This window comes from Callorhinus ursinus, unplaced genomic scaffold (genome assembly GCF_003265705.2).
Source record: "Callorhinus ursinus isolate GAN/ISIS: 27379988/994484 unplaced genomic scaffold, GSC_fseal_2.0 scaffold5, whole genome shotgun sequence".
In the NCBI taxonomy this organism is placed as follows: domain Eukaryota; kingdom Metazoa; phylum Chordata; class Mammalia; order Carnivora; family Otariidae; genus Callorhinus; species Callorhinus ursinus.
In genome coordinates, this window is record NW_027397067.1 from 74,741,735 (window position 1) to 74,763,394 (window position 21,660).

Sequence of the window (21,660 nt, forward strand, 5' to 3'; positions counted from 1 at the left end):
AAAAAAAAAGAATAGAAAGGTCTTCAAGGGCAGGAAATGGATGGACGCATATTTTGCTTTCCCTACAGAACCAAGCCCCACAAGGTCAGATATGGAGGCATGTTTTAAACTGGTTTATTAGCCATGATGTTGGTTGCAAATGACAGAAAGCCAACTCAGTCTGCCTCGGGGGAGAAATGGAATAATGGCCTGAGAATACGGGGAATTTTGCAGGGTGAGTCTGGCTTCAGGCACGTCTCTCTCCTGGGAGCTGGCTCTCACTGGACGTTTGCCTCTGTTGTTCTGTCCGGGCTGGCTCAGTGTCAGAGAGTCTCCCCTGAGCGGGGCAGAGAAGGCCACCAGCAGCCCCAGGCTTCTGCACCAGTAAAATGGCAGTCCTGTGGGAGGAGAGCCATCTCCTCCCACCGCATTCCTGTGGCTGACGTGGTTGGTCTTCCTTGGGTCTTACGCCTGTGTGTAAACCCAGGCTGGAGAGATGGCATCTCTGATGGACTGGGTTGTGAGCTCACTTTGGAGCCAGAGAAGGGGTCAACCCTATCAAGCCTCACAAATAGAGCTTGGAAGAAACTTGCTTTCTTTTTCTTTTTCCTTTTTTTTTTTTTTAAATTTTATTTATTTATTTGAGAGAGAGAGCATGAGAGAGAGCATGAGAGGGAAGAGGGTCAGAGGGAGAAGCAGACTCCCTGCTGAGCAGGGAGCCCGATGCGGGACTCGATCCCGGGACTCCAGGACCATGACCCGAGCCGAAGGCAGTTGCTTAACCAACTGAGCCACCCAGGCGCCCAGAAACTTGCTTTCTCAAAAGAAAATCGGGGTGCTCTTACTAAAGAAAGCAGAGGATACCTGCTGGGCAGGAGGAAACGTCAGGTACCCATACATGAGGGGCAGCAACAGAAGCTGCCAAAAGGCTATTGGGAGGATTGGATGAGATAGAAATGCCATCGTACCCAGTGCTGAGGGGGGTTAACTGCCTATTTTTCTCTTCTGTAGCACCCCCCGCCGCCCACCGTTGGCCTCTAGGCTCTAACCATGCCTTGCCGTGTGACAAATGGCCACAATTCTTCTCCTCCCTGTAGCCACACCCCTGGCCACAGGATTGACAGCGCCCTCCATCAGGACAGGCAGCCTGTTACCCCACATCTGGAATTGAGGCTGATGCACAGACCTGCTTTGGCCAGTTGCATAGGGCAGGACAGTTGTCAGTTCCGTGCTGGGCCTCGGAAGGCCCCGTGTTTCTGCCATCTCAGGAGCCTGCCCAGCAGCCGTGTGAACAGCCGAGCTAGTCTGCTGGAGCCCAAGCCCTCAGGGGGGATGGGATGGCGGGGCGTGCTCAGCCACGGTCCCTCCTCACCTAGCCAGGCTCCAGCCACCCTGCTGGCAAGTGCCGACTCAAGACCCGGCCCAGCCCGGCTCAGCCGAACCCAGCCCAGAGCCGCAGACCTGCCCACCTGACCCACAGACACGTGCTAAATAAGCGCTTGTGATTTTTAAGACACTAAACCTTGGGGAGTTTTGTTCTGCAGCAATAACACTTGATACATTGCTTTTGTAGCTCAGGGTGCCTGTATCTTCAGTTCTTGTTAAATGCCACTTTCTGCCACTTTCTGAATATATTTGGTGAAACGCAGGCCCTTTCCACCCCACCAAGCTGAGCTCCCTGCATATTAAACAGCCTTCCTTCTGTAGCTCCAGCTCTGAGGGTTTGGATCTACACGTGGTGGGCAGCAGTGTCTACAAGAAGAGCAGGTTCGAGGATGCTTTTCTCCATCAACTGAGGCATGTTGATTTTTTGTTTGTTTGTTTCCTGGAGACTCGGTGAATATTTTAATGCAGATGCCTTTCCCTTTCACTGGTTTTTATTTGGCTGTTATCTGGGCTTGTAAAGTTTTGCTGTCATTTTCAGTGCGTTGCCTGATGAGTTTTGTTTGGAGGACACTGGCTGTGTCCGCTTGAGGCAGTCCACCCCCGAGTTTCCCTCACCTGCAGCATTAGAGACCATCAGCGCTGACCTCACAGGTCTCAGAAAGGACAGAATGAAACTGAATGCCAGAAGGTGTTAGCACTGTGCCTGGCATACAGAAGGAACCTGCCGGCGCCTTTCCTTCCTAATGATTGTTACCCTTGTGAACCTCCTGCCATGTGACAGGTCCTGTATTGGTTGATGGGGATGCAGAGATAAGAAGCATCAAGGAGGTGATGTTTTAATTAGGATGATTTTTTTTTTTTCTCATGCTGTAGTAGTGAGTCCAGAGGATCAATGAACCCTTGAGGAGACACGTGCCCTCATCTGCAGTGGAATCATGGAATGGCCGTGGTGGAAAGATCTTAGATCTGCCTGTTGGGTGGTGGTTAAGAATGAGGGATTGAGGTCGGGCATGCTTGGTTTCAAACCCTATTCTGCAATTTATAAGCCCATGAAAGCTACGTCAACTGCGTGAAGGTTCAGATTTTTCATCCTCCGAATTCCAAGAATCTTGTGTGTGGTCCTAGCCAACTCATGGAGCCTCTCAGAGCCTGCCTTCCTTCCTTCCTGCCTTCCCTCCCTCCCTCTCTCCCTCCTTCCTTCCTTCCAACACAAGGATGGTGATACCGACCTGATTAGTCATCACTGTATCAGCCTCAAGGGACAGGACACCCAGTTTGAGATGATTTAGGGAAAAGGGGAGATGTTGGCTCATGCAATTGAGATACTTGTGTGCTTTGGTCCAGGGGCACAAAGACAGGTGTTAAGACCCCATTTTTCTGCCATCCCGTAGCTCTGCTCTCCTCCAGGCTGGCTCTGTTCTTACAAGCAGCAGGCCGGCAGGTGAGCAATTCAGCCTCTATCATAAATGGAACCTCATCCCATATTCTAAAAGTTCAAACACCAACTATAAAGCGATCATTACGTTTTACTTCTTGGGGCAAACACTGTGACCTCTCTCCAGGTCTTCATGCTTTCCTCCCCTGGACAAATTTTGTGATACCTTTGCAGTTCCTCCATTTTTTAAAGCAGGTAAATACGATGACCTCCTTCAAGGGTATGTAAGCAGCATACCTCTCAAGTAGTCTTTTGTGAACGTTATTCCCTTAAGTTCTCCTTATGGCATCTCTAGGTCTTTCCTTTTTTACCGAGTGCCATGAGACCCCTTCTCCCCTACTAACTTCAAGGTGATTATTAGAGGGGCTGTCTCACGTTTCATTTATTAGTAAAATAAAGCCAGGGATTGCAGTGTATTAAGGAACAATGCTCTCTGCTCCTTCCTTCCTACAGTACAGTTCTCAGAATGGCCAAGTTTTATTTTTACATGTCATTTCTGAGCCTTATTTTCCATAGCACAAAATCTGACCAGCACTTCCAGGCTGCTGTTCCTAGATTCAGGTCTGGTACAAAAAAGATTGCTATCTTTCCTTTGGTTTGAACGTGGGCCTTGGGCCTAATTTCTCTGCCCTGAGTCAGGTCTTGTGCCCATCCTGGACCCCGTCCCTGGGGCCAGTGGGAAGGGCTGCAAGAACTGGCATATCCTGGATCACATGTGCCCCTGCAGTGGGAGTGAGGTCAGCCACACCAAATGACGTGGATCAAGAGGGATAGTAGAGTGATTTGCCCAAAAGCAATTCAGGGTGCTGTTACCATAAAAAAAGAATGGCTGCTGGACCATGGCCAACAAGTATCTAACATACTTTACCGTTTGGTGATGATATTAGGATGGAATAAGATGAACTATGCAAAGGTCCTGGCATATGGTATGTACCCAATCGATACACATGACCTCCTGCTTCAGGCAGTTTAGTAGAGGGGAAAGGGCGAGAGTTCTGAGGACAGCCTGCTTGAGTTCCAATCCCAACATTTCCTCCGTTTTTAGTTTCGCTGAGGTATAATTGAGCTACAGAAATTATACCTATTTAATGTATACATTTTAATGAGTTTGGACATACGCTTACACCTGTGATAACTTCACTATCATCAAGGTACTAAAATATCCATTGCCTCCAAAAATTTCTTTGTTCACGTGTGTGTGCATGTGTGTGCGTAGGGGTGTGTGTGTGTGTGTGTGTGTGTGTGTGTGTGTGTTTTAAGGGAAGAATACCTAACGTGGTACCTATCCTCCCAACATGTTTTTAAGTAAGCTCCGCGCCCAGCATGGAGCCCAATATGTAGCTTGAATTCACAGCCCTAAGATCAAGACCTGAGCTGAGATCAAGAAGCAGACACTTAACTGAGGTAGCCCCCCAGGTGCCCTTATCCCCCTAACGTTTAAAAATGCACAATATTATACTGTTAACTATAGGTACTAAGGTGAACAGCAGATCTCCAGAACTTACTCATCTTGCATAACTGAAATTTTATACCCATTGAGCAATGATTCCCCTGCTCTCTTTTCCCACCATTCTAGTCTTGGATTGTATGACTGTGACCGTTTTAGGTATGTCATGGGAGGGGGATCATGCAGCACTTGTCCTTCTGTGACTGGCTTATTTCACTCAGCATCATGTCCTCTAGGTCCGTCCACGTTGTTACAAATGGTAGGATTTCCCCCTTTTTAAGGGGGAATAATATTCCTTTGTAGTATATGCCAAGTTGATGGACAGCTGGGTTGTTTCCATATCTTGACTATTGCAAATAATGTTATAATGAACACAGAAGCGTTAATATCTCTGTAAGATCCTGACTTTAATTCTCTTGGATAAAAACCCAAAGGTGAGACTGCCAGGTCATAGAATGGCTCTAGTTTTAATTTTTTGAGGAACCTCCATACCGTTTTGCATGGTGGCTGCACCATTCTGCATTCCCACCAACAGTGTGTAAGGGTTTCAATTTTTCCACACGCTCTCCAACACTTGCTATCTTTTCTTATTTTCTCTCTTTCTTTCTTTTTTTGGGGGGGTTATTAGCCATCCTAACAGGTGTGAGGTGATATCTCATTGAGGATTTGATATGCACTTCCCTGAGGATTAGTGATGCTGAGCACCTTTTCCTATATCTGGTAGCCGTTTACATGTCTTCTTTGGAGAAATGTTAATTCAAGTGCTTTGCCCATTTTTAATTTTTTTTGTGTGTGATTAAATTATAAGAAGTTCTTATATATTCTGAATATTAATCCCTCCTCAGATATATGGCTTGCAAATATTTTCTCCCATTCCGTAGGTTGCCTTTTTACTCTGTGGATCAAGAACAAGAAAAGTGTGGCCACTCTCACCACTTCTATCCAACATAGTACTGAAATTTCCAGACAGAGCAATTAGTCAAGAAAAAGAAATAAAAGACATCCAAATTGGAAAGGAAGAAGTAAAATTGTTTCTGTTCACAGATGGCATGATCTTATGTATAGAAAACCCAAAATATTCCACAAAAGAATGAACAAACACATTCAGCAAAATTGCAGGATACAAAACCAACAAACAGAAATCAGTTGTATTTCTATACACTAATAACAAACTATCTGCAAAAGAAATTAAGAAAAAAATCCCATTACAATAGTATCAAAAAGAATAAAATGCTTAGGAATAAACTTAAACAGGGAAGGGGATTTGCACACCTGAAACCATTAAAACACTGATGAGAGAAATTAAATCAGACATGATAAATGGAAAGCCATCCCGTGTTCGTGGATTGGAAGAATTAATATTATTAAAATGTCTATACTACCCAAAGCGATTTATAGACTCAATGCAACCTCTATCAAAGGCCCAATGATTGGGACCCCCTGCGTGGCTCTGGCAGTTAAGCGTCTGCCTTCGGCTCAGGTCATGATCTCAGGGTCCTAGGATCAAGTCCTGCATCAGGGTTCTTGCTCAGCAGGAGGCCTGCTTCTCCCTCTGCTGCTCCCCCTGCTTGTGCTCTCTCTCTCTCTCTCTGCCAAATAAATAAATGGTATCTTTTAAAAAAGCCTAATAATTTTTTTCTTGCAGAAACAGGAAAAAAAAAACAATTCTAAAATGTATATGGAACCACAGAAGACTTCAAATAGCCAAAGCGATTGTGAGTAAGAACAAAGCTGGAGGCATCACATTTCTTGATTTCAAAATATGCTACCAAGCTACAGTGATTAAAACAGCCTGGTACTGGTATTAAGAACACATGGACCAACAGAACAGAATAGAAAGCCCAGAAATAAACCCATGAATATACAGTCAACTGATCTTTGCCAAAGGAGCCAAGAACACACAATGGGGGAAAGGACAGTCATCAACCAATGGTGTTGAGGAAACTAGATATCCATCCACACACAAAAGCATAAACTTGTCCCCCTATCTTGCACCACACACACAACTCAACTCAGAATGGCTTAAACACTTAAATGTGAGACCTAAACCCACAATACTCATGGAAGAAAACACAGGAAAGAAGCTTCTGGATATTGGCCTTGGCAGCAATTTCTTGGATATGACACCGTGAGTGCAGGCAACAAAAATAAAAATAGACAAGTGTGATTATATCAAATCAAAAAACTTCACAGCAAAGGAAATAGCTGACATTTCCTCTGTCAGCTGTGGTCCTCGGTGAAGAAACATATTCTTTCCGTGACGCAGGGTCTTGCGAGAATTAAATGAGTTAGTATATGTATTCAGAACAGTGTCCGGTGCATAGGAAGAGTTAAGCACGAGTGGTTATTACCCAGAGAAGGTCTGCAACCAATTATCCAGCAAAGAGCTCTGACCCCTGCCCATGGGCAATTAAAAGTGCAGAAGGAAGGGATTCCAAAGACCAGAAATCCCTCCTCAGTGCATGCACAAACAATCCTGGATCCCTGACTAAACAGTGCAGAGGGCCGTCTGGAGTTCCTCAGGCTAATGTGTGAGAACTGCAGAAATCTGGGGCTTCCCTGGCTAGGGATTGTGGTTAGACACAAACACGATCCAGCTGGAGACATAGAGTCTAGGCTGGGTTGAAACGGATGGAGTCCAGAGATTTGTCCCCAGACCTGCAAGTATTGGGGCCAGTTGAGGAGTTAGGGATAACCAGTGGTGTGCTGGTAAACGTTTAACAACTGGCTTCCTGGGGAGAAGAAGCCTGATGTATAGTATTTGCCAATTTCCGTGGTGTAAATACCCCCCACCATGGCTGACTTCAAGCTCCCAATGTTATGTCATTTAACAAGAAGTTGGGAAAGAGAAAGATCCACTGCCAGGATCCTTTCTTGGAGATCTTCATCTCTGCCTTCCCTCTCCAACCTAATTTCTGGGCACTATCGCCCTCAAATCTGTCCTCTGGGCATACAGTGCAATGTACAGTTCCCTGAACACGCTGTGCCACTTCCCAGTCACTGTTCCCTTCTTTTTGCCTGGCTTCCCCTTGATGCCCCATCTCAGTAGGGATGCTGTGTAAGGTTGAGCAGGCTGTGTACTGCACACCTCCAGGGAAGCCATCAACAAAAGTTGGAGCACAACCTATACCATCAGCCATGACAGCTCAGTGTCCAAGAGGCTTTCCTTTCTCCAAGAAATCTTCCTTGTCCTTCCAGACTGAATTTTTGCTGCTTCTCTGAGCTCCCAGAGCGCCCCGAGCTTCTCTTTATTTCCCCAACTTCTTTGAGTTGGTGTCCCTAAGGCATTTCCCCTAAGTTATTGAAAGAGTCTCTTTTAGCGTCTGCGTCCACTTCCCTATTGTAAATTCTTTAAGAAAAGGGACCAAGTCACATTCACTTCTGCATCCCCAGCACCTACTGAAGCATGTGATACAGTATAGTGTGCCTCTGTCTGGGATACATTAGCTTAAGGCAAAGAAGACTCAGGGGAGATAATTAGAACTGTATCAGGAGGGACTGCATGTGAAAGGGTAATTGGATTTGTTCTGTGGTATCTCAGTGCGCTGATACAGGCCTGCTGGGGGAAAGAAAACATTCTGGGAGACAGATGACAATTCTGTCTAAGGAACAATATTTTAAATGGCAAAATTCTCTGGCAGGAGAAGGGCTACGTGGGAGGTGGCGAGCTCCTTGTCCCTAGGAATATGTAAGCCAAGGTTGAGAGATGCACAGAAGGCAAGCTAAACAGGGGTTTCTTTTGTTTAGTAAGAGGTTGTGGCAGGCTGAGCAGGGCAGCCTGAGGGTTGTACCAGGGAATAGAGGTACCCAGAGGAAGGAGGATGAATTCTGCCAGATGTCGTGTCTGGGCAGGGGAAGGGGAAAGAGGGGCAGGGATGTGCTGTAAAAGAGAAATGCCTGAATTGTTATTTTAATTTTTTTTTAATTGTGGCAAAATAAATTTATCATAAAATGCACCATCTTAACTATTTTTAAGTGTAGAGTTGAGTGGTAATCAGGACATTCACATTGTTGGGCAACCATCCTCACCATCCACCTCCAGAACTCTTTTCATCTTGCAAAACTGAAACTCTATTCTCATCAAACAACAGCTCTCCATGCCTCTCTCCCCACAGCCCCTGGCAACCACCATTGTACTTTCTGTTTCTATGAATTTGATTCCTCTAAGTACCTCATATAAATGGAATCATACGGTATTTGTCTTTTTTGTGGCTGGTTTATTCGCTCAGCAAAACATCCTTAAGTTTCAACCATGTTGTAGCATGTGGCAGGCTTTCTTTTTTCCTAAAGGATGAATAATGTACCATTGTGTGTCTACTTCACATTTGTTTATCCATTCATCTGTCAGTGGACACTTGGGTTGTTTCCACCTTTGGGCTATTGTGAATAAGGCTGCTACAAACATGGGTGTACAAATATCTGTTTGTCCTTGCCTTCAGTTCTTTTGTGCATAGACCCAGAAATGGAAATTCCAGATCCTATGGTAATTCTGCATTTAATGTTTTGAGGAGGCGCCATATTGTTTTCCACAGCAGCCATGCCATTTGCCATGGCCACCCACAGTGCACAAGTGTTCCCATTGCTCTGCATCCTTGCCAACACCTGTTACTTGGTTATTATTTTTTATAGTGACCATCCTAATGGGTGTGAGGTATCGGGCTCTGAGGTACTGAGAGAAAAGTGTGAGAAGGGGGCAGGAACAGATTTAATGTGCACTGTCTTGTCCCGGTCCAGTGCTCCGGGGCCTCAGCTCTGATGTGGGTACAAGGGAGGAGAACAACCTCTACACGCTGTGCAGCGAGAAGGGGTAAGAACTACAGGGCAAGATCTGAGTCGGTATGGTTACTAGAATCCGACGTTTTGGCTTTTTGGTCTTCTTCTTCTTCTGATACTTGGATTCGCCCCATCACTGAAACCACGGTCTGGAAGTGCACCAGAATCAGGTATCAGTGTTCTAAAGGGCATGTCCTAACAAGGCTGATTGTGTTTTGAGCAACAGTGGCTTTGCTGGAATAAACATTGAGCATCCGAGAAGAAGCAGGCCTGGAACACTGGGCCTAGGCTTCTGCAGCTGTTTTCTTGACACTACCCTGAGTACAGGTGAGACTAGTTAGCCCCCTGAGAGTTACGTACTGAAGTAAGCAAAGGGCCCAGCCAGAGTACTGCCCCGGCCAAAATGGTCACCCCTCTTGGCATCCAGAAACAGAAGGTCAGGCCCCGGAGGGTGGAAAGAGCCCAGCACAAGCTGTCCAAAGACACAAACACAAGTGCTGAGGCCCATTGCACTGTGTTTCCCACCCCTTATAAGGAGCCAGGCAACGGGGTGAATAAGAATCGCTCTCCGCCTTCTGTTGACTTGCAGTCTGGCCCCATACACACACAGCCACAAACAAACGGTTACTCACAATGCAGTGAGTGCTGATGGAGGGCAGAGGAGAGCTGCTCGGCACAGCCTGGGGATGAGGTCAGGCAAGGGGAAGCATGGAGACACGGAGCTTGGTGAGAAGAGCCGAGCAAAGACATTACAGTCAATTACAGACCACAGCGTCGGCCATGTGCTCGGGGCTCAGGAAGACCGTCACTGCTGTTGGTGGTGACGATGATGCCCACCGGCCCAGAGCTCCCTGTGAGTCTCTTCTGCACAGCCTGCTTCTTCTCGGATGCTCAGTGTTTATTCTGGCAAAGCCACTGTTGCTCAAATCATGATCAGCCTTGTCAGGACATGCCCTTTGGAAGAATGATGCCCAATAGAAATATACTGCAAGTCACATGTGTAGTCTTAAATTTCCCATCAGCAACATTTAAAAAATTAAAAGAAGCAAGCGCAATTAAGTTTAATTACGTATTTTACTTAACCCAATGTATCCCAAAATCTTATCATATAACATATAATCAATATGAACACTATTCATGAGACATTCTATATCCCTTCTTTCCTATTAAGTCTGCAACCCCCAGGGAGCATTGTATACTGGGAGCACATCTCGGGTCAGATGCTCAGTTTTCTACTCGAAATGCTTCATCGATGTTGCGATCTCATAAAATTTGCAGTTGAAAAAAATAGATGCATATACCCAGTTGCTCCAAAGATACTTAAACGTTTTCCGACAATGACGTATTAATGGAAAAATATGTTATTCTGTTTTAGTTTTTAGATTTAAATTTAAATTATTTAAAATGAAGGGAACTTGGGCGCCTGGGTGGCTCAGTTGGTTAAGCGACTGCCTTCGGCTCAGGTCAGGATCCTGGAGTCTCGGGATCGAGCCCCACATCGGGCCCCCTGTTCAGCAGGGAGTCTGCTTCTCCCTCTGACCCTCTTCCCTCTCGTGCTCGCTCTCATTCTCTCTCTCTCAAATAAATAAATAAAATCTTTAAAAAAAAATAAATAAAATGAAGGGAACTTAAAAGTTCAGTTTCTCACTCATACTAGCAATATTTCAAGCACTCACTGGCCATAGCGACTTCTTGCACAGCACAGCTTTGGAACCTGGGGACATCCTTCTGAATGGTGCTCAGTGGTGCTCAAATTCTTTCTTGAGGTTGGTTTTAAATTTTTCAAAAAAAAAAAAAAAACCACAACTCTCAATTCCCTGGGAGCCCTGCCATTTGCGGGGAGATCGTGAAGACTGGTAAAGAGCTGAAGTTCTGGACTGGATACTGAGGACACTCCAGACGGCTTGCTTCTCTGACCTGGCTCCTGCCTGGAATTGTCCTTGTGGTCCTAAAACGCACCCGAGTAAGTGCACACTAGTGGGCTGGCTTTCCAAATCCCCATGCCCGACTCAGGTCACAGGACACCAAGTGTGACCGGTGCAGAGATGCAGGAATCTCAGCAGGATTCATGAGTGCCACGGCGAGGGAAACGGAAGACAGGCTGGGGGCAGCACCTCGTTAGGGCTGTGGACCCCCTCCCAGCCTGTGCCCTCCCTCAGTGGCCAGCCCCTGGCCACGCCACCTCCCCGGGCCACACAATGGCTAAGGCAAGGCAGCGCATTTCAGCGAGGGGTAGCCCCATCACCTCCTCTTGGGTGCCTGGCTCTATATCCACTTTCCCTTCAGCTAATTCTGAACCAGGTTTGAAAATAACATACAGGTAAATCATGTCTTTGTTAACCAACATTGCATCCAACAATGGCCTCAGCGGGTGCACACACTGAACCATACTGAAAAAGATTTGGGGCCGTTGAATGCAAGGAGGTCCCCTATTAGCCACACAAGTTCTCCAATGTAAAAGTTTTCTGCCATGGACTTTATCAGGTCGTCTGAGGATTACACGGTACAAGATACAGTACAAGTCCCAACCCCACCTCACCCGTGGAATGGTAGATACTCCTAGGAGCCTTAGTGGGGATGCTCCCCGCCCTTCCCTCCTCTCTCCTAGCTGCTCCCCTCCCGTTTCCTTCCATTTCATTCATTTAAGGCAACTTTTTAAATAAACACCCAATCCCTACCAGGTACAGGCTGGGAACTAGGTTTTCTGAAACAAATGAGTCTACTTACATTATTTACTACTGAGTCACCTACTTCAGCAAAGAGAGACGGAACCGTGAACATATATATGTAATTACATATCTTTGTAACAGTAACTGTTATCTCTATCAGTTCAAATGTTTCTCTCCCTATTATTCCACTAACTCACTGCAGGGGAAAGGGGCCTGAGTTTGAAGTGCATGGATCTGCATTTGGAACCCTAACTCTCCCATAAGTTTGTTGTGTGTCTTCGGGCAAGGCACTTGACTCCTTTGAGCCTCAACCTCCTCGTCTCTACTACCTGCTTACAGGGCGGTTTTGAAGATTAAATAAGACCACTCAGGTAAACGTTCATGTAGCACCTGGAACAAAGCACTCAGTAAATACAGTGCTAGTGAGCCTTGTTTTTAACCAGTCCTTCCAGCAGGTTTGAAATGCTCTTTTCTGTTGCGCACATTGGAGTCCGGAGCAGGGTGTTTGCTGTGGGCCCCAGTGTCACGTACCAGCTTTGGAAGCCCAACCACCTGAAGACTAGCACAGGCCTTCACACGGCCTCAGGGTGCCAGGGCAGGGTATTCGAGGGGGCACCCGAACCAGTGGGGGGGCAGGAGAAGACTTCTTGGAGGAAGTGTCTTCTAAGGGGAGATCTGAGAAAATCAATGCGTTGAGGGGAGAAGAAGATGAAATCGTGTCTCAGGCCAAAGGGAAAAAAATAAGCAAAATGGCAAGGAAAACACAGCATTTGCAAAGGACAGAAAGAAATCTAGTGTGTGTATGTGTGCTCTGCCAGCCTCGATTCACTGCTTCCTGTAGCTTCTCTTCCGTGCACATGACATGCTTATCTAGAAGTCCAACGGCCCTTTATTTTTAAATTCACTTGCTAAAGCTTACTGGCTCTTTGGCTTTTGGAAACTTCTGTTTTCTCATTTCAGCGTTGGATTTGATGATTCCCAAAATGGCTTTCATGTAGGACAGAGCTCTGGTTTCTATCTCTTCTGAGGAATACATGGGGGGGACTGACGTTTCCAGAAATGCTTGGGATCTCAAACGTGGTTGACCAAACCATGGCCAAGGAGTAAGACAGTCTAGTCCAAACTGACACGCTCAGTACAGCGGGGTCTCCGTCACTTGCTGTGCCATCGTCCCTCCTCTGTCTTGGCAAGACCACATGGGTGAAAATACCAGTCCCGCAGCTACAGAGAGGAACCCTTCACTCCACAGGGCCATTGAAAAGAGTCCTGGGGCCCCACTGCTGGTCTGATTTCCACCCAGGATGGGGTTTCCAAAGGGACTATGGGAAGCACGGACAAGTGAGTCACCCTCTCTACCATGCGAGCCAAGTGATAAAGAAAGGGGTTGCTCTCTAACCACTCAAAGTAGAAAACAGTACTGGGAAAAAGAAGCCACAGAGCCCCAGTAAGAAGAGGAGTGAGCCTCCCTTGTTCAGCCTGCACCTCCTGCTCTCTTCTGGTACAGTGCTGTTTTCCTGGAATCCTTCCCTTTCCCTCCACCATTCTCAATGGCTCGAAGGGATTATCCCATCGCTTAGTCCCCCGGTCCAAAGCCAGTCACCCTGGGCAGAGGGATTGGTTTGAAGATGGCCAAAGACATTTCTTAGAACTGATGGAAGAAAGTGTCTGTGTTCTCTTCTGGGATTGTTCAGGGTTGGAGGCCAGAGAAGGCCCTGTCAGACAGGGGTACCAGCTGAGAAAGGAAAGAAATTGAGTCCTGAGGACCCGTTCAAGACCCTGGAGCCTGCCATCCCCGAGTCTTATATGCCCAGTAAATCCTGATTCCCCTCCTGAATGAGGATATTTTAAGGGAGCAAAGGGTGGGTCTGTCTCTTGCAACAGAAAGGATTCTGACTAATTCAAGGGAACACCAGATCACCTAAGCTATTCAAATAGGGATAATTACAACTACGTTGGTAATAACTCTCTTCTGATCCCTTGATGGCACCTCACAAATATTGACTCTCTCCTACCAACTCACAAGAGAGATGCAATTATCACCATTATATAGCTGTAATTACTGTGTTTCTATTATGTTGAGTGACGTGGCCAAGGTCAAATTGCTTGTAAGGAGTGACGCAGGATTCCAACCCACTTCTGCTTACCGAAATTCTATGGGCTTGTCACTCTACCACATGGTCTACTCCTGCAGGGAGAGGCTGAATTAACATGGGGAAAGGAAGACAGAGAACACAGTTTGGAGATCCAAATCACCTAAAGGATTCTCCATCAAAGACACAAACATCTAGAAAGGGATTATTGTTACAGGAAAGAACACCGAACCCGTGGAGACACAACAACAAGAAAACCAGGGTTACTTGCAAATGGCACTCTTTAGGAACGTTTATTTTTCACTTGCCATGCTGTTAAGGTCTATTCCATGTTTTGGTGCATCGAATAGAAACAAAATGAAACTGATGTGTTACAAAGATACAATCTTACAGAGCCTGAGGTTGGGGATTTAGCCGATTTCCAGAGAAGGTTTGGAAGTGGGAACCAAGAGGACCTCAGGCTTCTAGGTCTTGTTTTTACTTCTCTCTGCTTGTCCCTTTTAAGCCATATCTGCCTCTGTAGGCAAGGCTTCCCCTAATCTGCAATCTGTGGGAAAGACCCTGGCTGTCCTAGGACTTCTTGGTTGGCATGATTCACAGAGGCTAACTTCCTGTCTCAGCTCCCACTTGTGGCCACTTGCAGGTGTATTGGAAGAGAGTAACTGAATGGCTTGGAGGAGTAAGCTGTCCACCTTGGTATACTCGATCCTGGATCGCCATTGGAGGGAACTGGAGAGCAAACAACACCAGGACACACCAGTTAGGAGCCCGTGTGGGCGTGTTACAGGATTGCAGGGTTCCTGTCTCATGGAGTCGAAGGAGGAATCTCATGGACACAAAAGGGTGAAGTGAAAGTTATTAAGTGAAGGTGAGAGCAAAAAGGAAAGGAAAAAAGCTCCCTAGAGTGGGAGGGGTCCTGAATGGGTTGCCACTGAAGGTTTTTAAGCCGGTCTTTAATTGAAAACTTAGCCAGGGAGCTTGGGGCCTTGTGATTATGTCTTCTTGGTCTTAGCAAGGACTATTGATAACCCCCTTAATGACTTACTTCCTTGAAGTTTGGTCATTTGCTGTGATTAGACTGTAGCCGCCAAAGAAAAATACTAACATCCGGGGCCAGGGCGTCTGGTCTAGTCCCTTATCTCTTGTTCACTCTGGCTTCGTGCTTCTGCCTGGCAGGAAGAGTTTCAGAGCCTAGTCAGGGACCCCCTACCCGTCCCTGCCTATACCGTAACCCTTTCCTTACTCAGGAGGGCTCTGTGATGTACTGCCCAGATGTCCCCCATCAGCAACTGAAAACCTATCGCTTCGGCTGCTACCAGCCCCCTTCTGACATTGCCTCATTTGTGGTCAGGCCAAGAGGAAGGGGTCCTCTTCCCCAAGCTGGGACATCTCTGAAGATCCCTCTTGGCTCCAGAGGTCCTTGTGGGTTGCTGAAGCCTGTTTGGGCTTGAATCACAGCTGAACTTCTTCTTCTCAATCATGTGTCTTTTGTTTCTACCCTGCGAGAAGATCACTCTTGAATAAATTTCCATCGGAATCTGCTTTCTGGAGAACCCATGCCATGGCAGTTGGTTCTAAAAATTGCCTGAGAAAGAAGCCACGAAGATGAGACCCTGCAAATGGATACACCACTGCTTGTCCGGCAGTGAAGACCCCATCGCTGGGAGTTGGTGAGGCACAGAACATTTATTCATCCTCCACTGCTGGTGGGCTGGACAGTCAGTGTCAGCGGTCGAAGGGGATACATTAGCTGGTGCAACGTATCAGACGCTTTACAAAAGAGTAAATATCAGGACAGTGGGATGGAATGGCTCTTCCTTAGTGCAACTGATACCCTGGGAGATGGAACTAAAACATGAGAGTGATTAATTGGCAAGTAAGGGCTAAGTGTGCGAGCCAGGGATCTCCTGGTTAGCATGCAAAGCGACTCTCAAGTCCTGCAGCGAGAGGGCAGAGAAAGCTGAGGACTTAATTAGAACGCTCCAGCTCCAAAGAAAGCGACCGTCCCACATAGGCAGGTTTGCTAGGCCAAGGTCTCCTGAAACATCTGGATTGATACATCCCCAGACCTTGATACTCCAGATTCCTCTGGAGCTCTGGGCCCCTCATGCTTATTAAGGACTAGCATTCCCCCCAGCCCTCTTGGTGGGGCAGAGATCCCAGAATAGAGTTGCTGGATTCCTGCTCTCTCTATATATGGGGTTGGAAGAGCAAATGGTTTGCCTAAGCAAATCGTAGTGCTACCAAGTTTCAGATCCAGATATATCTACCTTCAAAGCCTTTATTCTTTTTTTTTTTTTTTGCATCTTGTGTTTTCCTGTTCAATACATATTCTTATAATTGATTTGTTGGCCACGTGTCTAAATTTGCAGGTAGAGAAAGAAACGGAGCTGATAGGTATGAACTATAACGTAGGGTGAGCTAAGTGTCTGTGAATCGTCCATTTGCTCTTTGATTTATTCATTTAACAAATTTTTATTAAGCCTTCAGAGTATGCCAGCCCCTAGGCTAGGTCCTAGGGATATAGCAAGGAATAAAGCTTAGATTCTGATTCCAAAATTTATGGTCCAGCCGAAGAAATGACATGTAAACCATTAAGCCCAACAAATCATTTAAAGGCAGATAAAGAGCAGTTAAAGCTTCCATTTACAGCCCATGAGAGTCACTGGGCACCGTTTTCTGAAGACAGGGGCCTGCAGGGCTGCTGTGCCCCCCTGGGTCAGTAAAATGCTGGCATTATCTGGAATGGAACTGGCAATAAAACTGATCTTGGTGTGGGTCCAAGGGCGGTGAGTAGTCCTGTGTCCCAGATTTCAAAAATGATAACCAGTGCCTTTTGTGTGATCACATGGACAGGAATGGCTTCCTGGCAGCTCTGGAATGAAGCAGATGGCGTCAGCAGCCTTTCCACTTGAACTTCATTTGGTGATGCTTTCCCTTGTCAAGGAGGTCGAGACACAGGACCCCCTCCGCTCAAAAAATGTAGAGAGTACTGTTGTGTCGGATGCTAATAAAATATGAAGATGCGATGCATGAAGGAAAGCATGAGGCATGAAGAGGGGATCCCCTTTTCTTTTCTTCTTTTTTCCAGCACTGGTAACCATAGTGCCCAGGACTCTAGGGCTGCCATCCTACTCAGTGGGCACACACCAGAGCTTCCTATGGCACGAAGTTCCTGGGGGAAGGGCGAGCCCAGTAGATGTCAGGTTAACACAGTGGAGAAGAAGATTATAGATAGAGCGGGGACAATTAATAATCAACGAACAAATGAGCACTGCTGTTTTCCCCTAAAAATAGAAATGAGAGTATGCTATTTAAGTGGCTTTTGGTGGGAGAACAGATTAATATGGAAAGAAAACTGACAAAAGGGTTTATTATCAAAAGCTGTAATAGTAAGAAAGGGGAAATTTGGGGAGTCAGAGTCCAAGCTTTACTCCTTGCTCTATGCCCGCACCCCGCCCAGGGCTTGGCACAGAGTAGGAGCTTAGGACATGCTCTAAATAAATAAATTCATGACTGCCTGAACGCACAGACACTCAGCTCATCACCTTATACATTGTGTTCCAGTCGTTTCCCCTACATGTTTAACTTTCATAATATTTCCCAGCAATTGATATTTATCACCTGGGTTTTCCCTTCCTGCAAACTGAGGCCAACAGATTGATTAGGGAAATACATATCAAATAGAAAACATAGCAGGATGCCAAAAGGAAATACAATTGCTTTAAAGATAGACGTATCTGGGTGTCAAAGTTGGTGGCAGGAGCAAGACTAGGTAAACGATTTGATATTCCAGCCCTATGCCCTATTTCATACCATTGATGTTAGGACTAATTTATATTATGTGTATGTAGATTTTCACCTCATTCCAGAGAGCTACAGTGGGTGAGGGAAGGCTGGCTTTTAAGTGTGTCTGGACACATAAAATCATGTGGTTTGGATTTTGGCCATAGCCAAGGACTCTCCTTGCTCACAGAAGTCTATAGAGATACTAGAAAAACAGAATGATCCCCCACCTGATCATGTGTTGCTGGAAGGTAGGAGCTATGTCTTTGTCTCTTTAGATTCCCAGTGCCTAGCAGGTAAGAAATGCCCAATAAATGTTTGCTTTTTAACTGGTGACTCACTATGTGATTCAGTTTCTCCATCCATTTACTTGCCTGTGATGTTCCTGATCCTGTGAGTTTCATGAGGATAAGAGTAACCAAGTCAGGTGTCACATAGGGTGTCTGGCACTGTTGCAGGCTTCTTGTCTCCCGGAGTCAAAGAATGGATCTCGGGGACGATAGGGCAAAGTGAAAGTTTATCAGAGAGGAAAGCTCTGCTAGAGTGAGAGGTGTCCCGAATGCCTTGCCATTGAGGGATTTTATGGTCAGTCTTTTATAGGAAACTGACCATGGAACTTGGTAAGTATCTTGTCTATAACATTTAAGACAAACAAGGTGGATTTGTAAATATTATGAAAATATCTCGTCTATCTTTAGAACAAACAAGGTGGATTTGTTAAATTCCCTTCTCTCTGGCTAGTATCTTGTCTATGCTATTTCTCCACATCTGGGATTTCTGTGAGCCTGGTTATTAGCCCCTTACCTGTCTCTCCCTACCTAGCCTCAGCTGTCCCTTACTCAGCACAAAGGAGGGTCCTGATATATTATGTGTTATGGGCTGAACCATGCCCACCCCTGCACCAAATTCATATGTTGAAGCCCTAACCCACAGGACTTCAGAATGGGACCATATTTGGTAAGAGGGTCTTTAAAGAGAGGTAGGAAGGTAAAATAAAGATCTCCAGGGTGGACCCTAATCTAGTATGACTTATGTCCTTATAATAAGAGGAAATTAGAGCATAGAGAACCACCAGACATGTGCATGCAGAGAATGCAGAGAGATGGCCATCCGCAAGCCAGGGAGAGTGACCTCAGAAGAAACCAACGTTGCCAACACTTTAATCTTGGACTTCCAGCCTCCAAAGCTGTGAAAAAGAAATCTCTGTTATTTAAGCCATGCAGTCTGTGGAATTTTCTTATGGCAGCCCTGTGATCAGTATGGTTATAATCATAGGGATGGGAAGAGCATGCCCCAGCTCCGTCAAAGCAGGCTTATGTTTATGTTTTTCTAAGGGCTCTGATCTATCTCAGGTTTTTAATGCTCTTTTCTGTACCTAGATTTTTCTTGTGCAAAGGCTGCTTCAGAAGTGGGATTAAGATATCATTAAAAACAATCCGGATCATAGCATGTGAACACACACATGCTGAGTCTGTCCTCCCCGTCCTGAAACCCTCTGCCCAGCCAGATGGGCTGTGCCCTACCACTAAGACCTGCGGGGGCAGTCCTCACTCTCTGGCTCAGACGGAAAGGGCAGGAAGGTCAGGATGCGGCCACAGCAAAGCAAGAGGGCAGGGCAGTACCTGTGAGGACACAGGGCACCGTGCCACAGTGGGCTTCTGGGACCTGTTCATTTAAACTTGAAAAGCAAGGAGCTCACCAACACTTAGATCAGCCACTGGCCCCAGGGGCCCCACCATTTTCCTCTGCAAATATTTCCTTATCAGAGGAAAAGTAAAAACCACTAGTCAACTAGGTGAGAGAAAAAGCGTAGATTTGAGAGACTAAGTCAATTCAGAGAACACTACAACCCCAGACTCTAATTTGCAAAGCACTTTGAGAATATTTGTTTGAAACTCACTTTTCTTAGGGTCGATAGGCCCCAGATCCTACTTTGGGAATCTGGGGAGAGCTGTAGCCTCTTTGCTCAGGGAAAGGCCCTGCACACACACCCAGTAATCAGATATAGCCTCAGGGATTCCTAGATCCCCTGAAGCTTAGCTGGATTGCCGAGAGTGGCAGAACCCTGAGTGGGGGCACCTCCCAAATACACACAGTGAGCCAAGACTCCCGGCATGGATGAGCTGCCACATCACAAAGGAATCGGGGCAAAGCCAGAAGACTTGGTCCCTCCTCCATGTCCTTCCTCGGGGAGAAATATATCAGGTAAATTCACAAGACCACTCTCAAAGATATTTAATGTGTGAACAAGTTTAAGGTCAATTCCATTTTTAAAAATAGGTTTCTTCAGGTGTAATTTGCATGCCATAAAGTTCTTCTGATTTAAGCATATCATTCAGAGATTTTTTTTTTTTTTTAAAGACACATTTATTCAGCGTCATGATCAGACTATTACATTTAGCAATCAACAGCATGGGTGCAAAAAAAAAAATCTACATTAAAACCCTTTGTTGGAATGCTTTACACTTTCCACAGAACAGAAACTAAAATAACCTGTTATACAATTAGTCACAAATACAGTCCTCGAGTTTTTTGCCCATACACATGAGTATTGTCTAAAACATGTCTTTTTTGTAGCAGCTAGGCCCTGCCACCACTGTGCTTGGCTGAGTTCACAAATCTGTTGTAACCTGTAGCTTCCCTGTCACTTCTCTGGCTCTCCTCTCCTGCTAAGCTTTGTTTCCTGGCAGTAATTAAAACCTTCTGCCACTGCCATAGCTACTGCTGCTGCTGGAACCACCATAGCCACCTTGGTTTCGTGGTTTGGCAAAGTATTGGCCTCCACCACCATAGGGGCCAGAGCTTCTGCCTCCAAAATTTCCTCCTTTCATGGGTCCAAAATTTGAAGATTGATTGTTGTAATTGCCAAAATCATTGTAGCTTCCGCCACCTCCAGAGTGGCTTCCATCATTACCAAATGCGTTATGGCCATCCCCACTGCCACCATATCCACCACCACCTCGACTGCCACCAAAGCCACCTCGACCACCGAAGTTCCCTCCACGACCAGAGTTGTCATTCCCACCAAAACCACCTCCACGACCACCACCAAAGTTTCCAGAACCACTTCGACCTCTCTGGCTGGATGAAGCACTAGCCATCTCTTGCTTAGATAGGGCTTTCCTTACTGCACAGTTGTGGCCATTCACAGTACGGTATTTTTGAATGACACTCTTGTCTACAGAGTCATGGTCATCAAATGTTACAAAAGCAAAACCTCTCTTTTTGCCACTGCCTCGGTCAGTCATGATCCCGATCACTTCAGTTTTCCCGTACTGTTCAAAATAATCTCTTAGGTGATGTTCTTCAGTGTCTTCTTTCATGCCACCAGCAAAAATCTTTTTCACAGTGAAGTGGGCACCAGGTCTTTGAGAATCTTCTCTTGAGACAGCCCTCTTTGGTTCCACACCTCTTCCCTCCACCTTGTGTGGCCTTGCGTTCACGGCCGCATCCACCTCCTCCACAGTGGCATACGTGACAAACCCGAAGCCTCTGGAGCGCTCAGTGTTTGGCTCTCTCGTTACCACACAGTCCGTAAGCGTTCCCCATTGCTCAGAATGGCTCCTCAGACTCTCATCGGTTGTTTCAAAGCTCAAACCTCCGATGAAGAGCTTCCGCAGCTGTTCAGGCGCTTTGGGAGACCCTGCCTTAGACATGACGGCGGTGGGACGGGAGACTTTAACGATGCTTACTCTGCGGCGTCCATGGGCAGAAAGGCTCATTCAGAGATTTTTTTGTAGTATTGTGCAACCCTCATGGAGAACATTCCCATCATCTGAAAAAGAAACTACATGGCCATTAGCAGTCAGTCCCCACCCTATCTCCACCGTGGGTAAACACTCACTGACTTCCTGTGTCTGTAGATTTCCCTTCTCTGGACATTGCATACGAATGGAATCATACAATATTTGGTCTTTTATGTTTGACTTCTTTCACTTAGCATGATGGGTTTTTTTTTAAGATTTTATTTTTAAGTAATCTCTATACCCAACGTGGGGCTCAAACTCATAACCCTGAGATCAAGCATTGCAAGCTCTCCCAACTGAGGCAGCCAGTGCCCCTGCATGATGATTTTGAGGTTTATTCATGTTGTAA

General features: G+C 46.1%; 1 protein-coding gene across 1 annotated transcript; it reads right to left on the reverse strand.

Moving 5' to 3' along the window:
* Window positions 1–19,918: 19,918 nt before the first annotated feature.
* LOC112823699 (heterogeneous nuclear ribonucleoprotein A1-like) lies at window positions 19,919–21,221 on the reverse strand. Its single transcript, XM_025871526.2, has one exon. It carries the CDS (start codon window positions 21,219–21,221, stop codon window positions 20,259–20,261), a length of 963 nt encoding a protein of 320 aa, XP_025727311.1. The 3' UTR covers window positions 19,919–20,258.
* Between the last annotated feature and the right edge of the window lie 439 nt (window positions 21,222–21,660).

Coding starts and splice junctions, on each gene's coding strand:
- LOC112823699 (XM_025871526.2), bottom strand. CDS start 21,221: ATGTCTAAGGCAGGGTCTCCCAAAGCGCCTGAACAGCTGCGGAAGCTC.